General features: G+C 51.2%; 1 protein-coding gene across 1 annotated transcript; it reads left to right on the top strand.

Annotated features, from left to right (window-relative positions):
• The first annotated feature begins 2732 nt into the window (after nucleotides 1-2732).
• Nucleotides 2733-6240, top strand: LOC120689986. Its single transcript, XM_039972489.1, has one exon. It carries the CDS (start codon nucleotides 3037-3039, stop codon nucleotides 5830-5832), a length of 2796 nt encoding a protein of 931 aa, XP_039828423.1. The 5' UTR covers nucleotides 2733-3036; the 3' UTR covers nucleotides 5833-6240.

Raw genomic sequence — 6240 nt, 5'->3', positions numbered from 1 at the left:
CCCTGATGCATCTACATCGACGGAGTAATCTAATAGTGTTTGGAGATGGAGCCGCCATGGTCACCAACGTTGACGCCGTGCATATTAAAACATCCCCCCGATCTCGACGAGATTCGTGGACGAGCAGGTAAGGTCGTGGTGACGACTGATGAGTAGATCAAGGAGTTTCCCTTCGCATCCTGCATCAAACGGGACAGAAATCATCAGATGTAAATAGGTTGCGTTTCTTTCTCTGAAGCTGAATCTATGCAGGTGATGTCTGATTGTCTGAACATGGAGGATCATGCTGCACAGCACGCAAGTTGCAAGCCCTCCATGGCCGCAGAGGGATCGGAATTGGAACCAAGGGCCGCCACACAGTTCCATGAGAAGGCAGTGCTCCAGCAAGGTCATCCATCGCCCCTTTTTCTGTTCTTGTTTATGCACGACTGATGGCGGCTTGCAGCCGGAGTTTCAGGTTGACATCGGCCGGGCCGGTTGAAAAACCATCTGCACAAAACTAATCGTGCTTACGCAAGGCCAGCCTGCCGGCCGGTTGGCGGCTTGGGTCCACGGCCGAGGCGACCGGGCTAGCTAGCTGACAGAGATGTCATGCCCCCGTGCTGATCCGAGCCCGCGCCGGGAAGAAAGTCCCCTGTGCCTGCACGTACGCGTAGGTAGCGTCGTTTTTGCATGGCTGCGGCGAGGCGATGGATGGCAACCGGCGGCCACGGACACGGAGTCAGTCGCTGAGTACTGACAAAGAAGCTTGGTTGGAGCCCTACGCGAAGGCTACTGCGAATTCCACACGGATCGGCCCGATTTCGGATGGCGTCGAACGGGGAAACGGCCTCATCTGAACAATTCAGGCAGGGCAACGGCCGGGCCGGACGCGATCGTATTCGTATCGGTCCCTGTCTTCGTGCGTCCTACGAGATCAGCACAGTTCCCGGTCATGCTGGTATCAGAGTTCTTGTTGAGAACTGTGCTGAAATTCCCCAAAGAGTCTGCTGACATTCCACAAGCTTGGACGAAAACTACCCTAATAGTACGGCTGGCTACTCACCATACCTATAATAATCTGCACTCACTACGCATCGCCAAAAGTGTCGTTTGGATGCTTGCACATAAAGCTGACGGCCACACATGTCCCTTGCACCCCAAACAACTCAGGAGGCGTTTCTTCAGCTGCTCATTTGTTGCCCCCGCAAGAAATTGAACGGCATGATCTGAACTACGTTCAACTCTCCTAACCTGTTCCTGCCATGTACGTTGCTACAGGACATCTGCTAACCTGTTTCTACCACTGGCGTGAATCGCAATTGCTCGTCGTCAGCTAGGCATTTGATCCCCAACGCCGTCCGCCAACTGTCAGGAGCGTGATGCTTGCTTGATCGTTTGGCAAACGTGTTTTTTTTCCTACAGTGGTCTCGTGCAAGCTGGAAGCTGAATCTACCGGTCAAAAGAGCTTGCATTTCTTGGTGGTGAAACCGAGAGATCACCGTCTCGATCGATCGGAAACCAGATCCCTTGACCTTCCTTTCACCTTCTGACCAGTTGGCAGTGGCGATCATGTTTCAGTTTGTGGCTGGTAATAAGCTTCTGTTGTACTACTGCATTATTGGGCTTTTTTTTAGTTGGCATCCCAAGAATTTTCTGCTGGATGCAAGAAATATTTTGGCTTGGTTAGTGTGCTAATTTTGCCATTGACAAGGATTCCTGGGACAAACGGTGGCAAACACATGCCACTTGCAAACATGTATGGGCATCCATAGGTTGTACGGTACCGTGGGAGAAAAGAAATCAGGGTATCATTAGGTTGAAAATAAACATGTGGGGATTAGGACATGCAGTTCCTATAGAACCATCATAATCAGGCCGGGTCCCATGCAAGATGCACTGGGGAAGAAGCTTTTGCTGAGGTGGACTTTTTCTAATCTCCGTGGCAAATTGACCGAACAATGGAAATTCAGTAATTCTCGAGGGTTGTAGTGAAATCAACCACCCCAAGGAGAATATCTTTTGGACAAAGTCAATGAACACGATCCCTCAAACCGAACCTTTCAGCATAATGGGAATATTCAACCCCAAGAGTAAACATCTGCGTGAGAAATATGGAAAATCGAATGCTTTTGACCCTCTTTTTTTGCTTGAGGAAAATAATAGAAAATGCCATGGTCCATGTGAAACAAAGACAAATACAGGATCACTAGGACGGTAGGACCAGCAGGGTGTGTAGTGGTAGCAGTAAATTAATGAGCTCACCAGCAACTGCATCCAGGCCGTGTTTAGATGTAAAAAGAAAGCGAAGAGTATTTGCGAAAAGCATTGTAGCACGTTTTGTTTGTATATGATAAATATTATTCTACCATAGATTAACTAGGCTTAAAAGACTCGTCTCGCAACGTACATCAAAACTATGTAATTAGTTTTTTTATTTAACTTCATTTAGTACTTCATGCATGAATTATTTACTGTATTTAATGTTTCGATATGATTTCGATGTGATGCAAAGTTTGGAAAATTCCGAAAAGTTAGTAGAACTAAACACAGCCCCAGCCTCATTTATCTTGGAAGATCGCTTGGATCCAGACATGCAGTACAGATTTCTTCCCATCCAGTGGAATGCAAATCTGGGATATCTGTACAGACGGGCAAAATACAGCAAAAATATATGGAGGTCGCCATTAAATGCTGGGTTGGGCTGGGCCCACCTGCTTTTAATTCCGTGCAGGTGAGTTGGTGTGCTACAATTTACTCCCCTCCGCCTCCGCCTCCGCCGTCCTCGCCCCTTCTTCCTTCCTCCCTCACTCCTCCGTCGTCCCCCTTGCTCTGCTCCGTTCCTTGATCCAGATTCCGCAGCGGCGAGGGCCCCCGGCCCGATCGCCCGTCTCCGTTGATCCCCCAAGCCCTAGGGGGAACCCTGCTCCGCGTCGAATTCGGTCGCGGGTTGATTTGATCCCGAGAATTCGCGGGGGGACGCCGGCGTCGGGGATTCGGATGGTGTAGGAGGGAGGGAGGGCGGAAGAAAGGTCTCGGCTTTGTGGGCGGGCGGCCATGCATCTGTCGCTGTGGAAGCCGCTCTCCCACTGCGCCGCGTTGCTCCTGGACAAGAAGAACCGCCCGCCGCGGCCGCCGCCGGGTGGGGCCGGCGCGGGGTCCGGCGGTGGGCGGCGCCTGCAGGAGAGCAAGCTACGGGAGGCGCTGGAGGAGGCCTCGGAGGACGGGTGCCTCGCCAAGTCCCGCGACGAGTCGCTCTTCGATGGAGGGGACGGTGCGGAGGAGGGGTCGGTGGGGCGGTCGCGGTCGCTGGCGAGGCTCCACGCGCAGCGGGAGTTCCTGCGCGCGACGGCGGTGGCCGCGGAGCGCGCGTTCCAGTCGCCGGACGCGCTCCCCGTGCTGGAGGAGGCTCTCGCCACGTTCCTCGCCATGTACCCCAAGTACGCATCCGCCGCGGACGTGGACCGCCTCCGCGCCGACGAGTACCCGCACCTTGACAAGGTATGCCTTGACTACTGCGGCTTCGGTCTCTTCTCCTACCTCCAGAGCTGCAACCCTGCCGACTCGTCGGCGGCGTTCACTCTCTCGGAGATCACCGCCAACCTGAGCAACCATGCGCTCTACGGCGCCGCCGAGAAGGGCACCTCCGAGCACGACATCAAGACCCGCATCATGGATTACCTTAACATCCCCGAGTCCGAGTACTGCCTCGTCTTCACGGTCAGCCGTGGCTCGGCGTTCCGGCTGCTCGCGGAGTGCTACCCCTTCGGCACCAACAAGCGGTTGCTCACCATGTTCGACCATGAGTCCCAGTCAGTGAATTGGATGGCGCAGGCTGCGCGCGACAAGGGAGCCAAGGCTTACTCCGCCTGGTTTAAGTGGCCCACGCTCAAGATCTGCACCACCGAGCTCCGGAAGCTGATCTCCACCAAGAAGCGGCGGCGCAAGGACTCCGCCACTGGCCTGTTCGTGTTCCCTGTGCAATCAAGGGTCACAGGGGCAAAATACTCTTATCAGTGGATGGCATTGGCTCAGCAGAATCACTGGCATGTCCTGCTCGATGCTGGGGCTCTGGGGCCTAAGGACATGGACTCGCTGGGGTTATCGCTGTTCCGGCCAGACTTCATCATCACATCATTTTATAGGGTTTTTGGAGCTGATCCAACCGGTTTTGGTTGCTTACTGATCAAGAAGTCGGTAATGGCGTGCCTGCAGAGCCCGAGTGGCGGGACAGGTGCGGGAATGGTACGGATTGTGCCAGTCTTTCCGCAGTACCTTAGTGATTCAGTTGATGGGCTTGACGGTGTCCTGGATGGGTTGGAGGATGATACTATCATTCCAATTGACGAGGGGTCAGTGTCGAACAGTCACCATGCATCCCAGTTGCCTGCATTCTCGGGCGCATATTCATCAGCTCAGGTGAGAGAGGTCATTGAGAGTGAAATGGACCAGGACAGTTCAGATAGGGATGGTGCCAGCACAATATATGAAGAGAGCGAGAGTGTTTCTGTTGGGGAGGTGATGAAGAGCCCTGTGTTCAGTGAGGATGAGTCATCCGAGAACTCCTTCTGGGTTGATTTAGGCCAGAGTCCACTTGGTTCAGATCATTCAGAGCATTCAAGCAAGGGGAAATTGGGATCTCCATTGCCAGCATCCTGGTTTTCTGGTAGGAAGAATGTGAAGAAGGCCTCGCCAAAGGTGCCATCAAAACTGGCAACGAGCCCTTTTCATGACAACCATGTTATGTCTTTCGATGCAGCTCTGAGGTCAGTATCACAAGAGTCAGGGCCTGTGAAGGTGGTTCCAGATGAAGATCATTCACATAATAACATAAAGAATGTCATTCCTGTTAGTGAGATTGAAGAAGATAAGGATGCTAAAGGAAACAAGAGGTTCGTAAAGTTTTCTTGCGCCAATGGTCCCGCTGAAGGCAGTGCAACCTCTGTTTTTGGGAGTTGTACCGCCCGTGAGAATGGCTCCACTTTAGAGATTTGCTCAGAAAGTCAGGCTGAAACTAAAGAGAGTGCTATCAGAAGGGAAACTGAAGGTGACTTCCGTCTGCTGGGAAGGAGGCAAGTACACAATGGCAGATTCAATGGTGGAAGATTCTTTGGAGCAGAAGAATCGGAACGAGTGTCTAGTATGGGGCGTAAGGTATCATTCACTACGGATGATAGTAGGCTCTACCGTAATTCGGATGCTGGAGAAACATCTGGGTATGCAATGGCAGATGACGACGACGACGCATACAGTGACTATGATGAACCTCAGGATGGCAGGAAAGAGCCTGAAATTATCTGCAAGCATCTTGATCATGTGAACATGCTTGGACTTAGTAAGACCACACTTAGGTTGCGATACCTGATTAATTGGTTGGTGACCTCACTACTGCAGCTCCGGTTACCTGATTCAGGGGGTGGTGAGGGGGTACCCCTTGTCTATATATATGGTCCGAAGATCAAATATGATCGAGGAGCAGCAGTTGCATTCAACATAAAGGACTGCAACACTGGAACCTCACTGATCAATCCCGAAATTGTACTGAAACTAGCAGAAAAAGAAGGGCTCTCATTGGGTGTTGGGTTTCTAAGTCATATACGCCTTACGGACCACCAGAAACATGGTGCAGTTGATGTGGGGCTTAGCTCTTCCTCACCAGCAGCAAACGGTCGCCGTGAAAAGAAACATAACAAAGATGCTATTATTGGGACTGAAGTGGTCACTGCTTCTCTTGGGTTCCTTACAAATTTTGAGGATGTCTACAGGTTATGGGCGTTTGTTGCAAAATTTCTGGATTCGTCATTTCTTGAGCAAGAGAGGCTATCATCTATTCCTGAGGATGCAGAAAGGTAGTATTAGAGGATTCCAGTTTATGGCTGTTGCAGCTACTTCATAAATATAGAGGGAAGGAGGCGAGAGTGTAATTGAGAGGAGGGTAGAAGAAGGGATGTTAAGGTGCTTCTGCGTATTGCTTTTGCAACCAAATATCTCCGCTTGGCATCAAGGGGCAATACTTGGTGGTTTGGCTGATATATTTCTTCATTCTTCTTTTTCCCCTTTTCTAGGCATGCGACTTTTCGTCTGTAGATTGTTGGAGATCTATATGTACCATCTAATTATTTTGAGGAGCATCCTTTCCATGTACTTGTTTGTAAATTGGCTCCATTGGCCATGAAGTACACTCAGCTCGCTTGTATGATTCTTGCAACATGGATAGCATGATGATAGATGATTCCCACCGGTTTTAGTTTTGCTGTTGAA

The sequence above is a fragment of the Panicum virgatum genome, chromosome 9N (genome assembly GCF_016808335.1).
Source record: "Panicum virgatum strain AP13 chromosome 9N, P.virgatum_v5, whole genome shotgun sequence".
Taxonomy (NCBI): Eukaryota; Viridiplantae; Streptophyta; class Magnoliopsida; order Poales; family Poaceae; genus Panicum; species Panicum virgatum.
This window is presented reverse-complemented; position numbering and strand designations above follow the sequence as displayed.

Bases quoted from the DNA above. Each gene is read 5' to 3' on its own strand.
- LOC120689986 (XM_039972489.1), top strand. From the start codon at position 3,037: ATGCATCTGTCGCTGTGGAAGCCGCTCTCCCACTGCGCCGCGTTGCTC.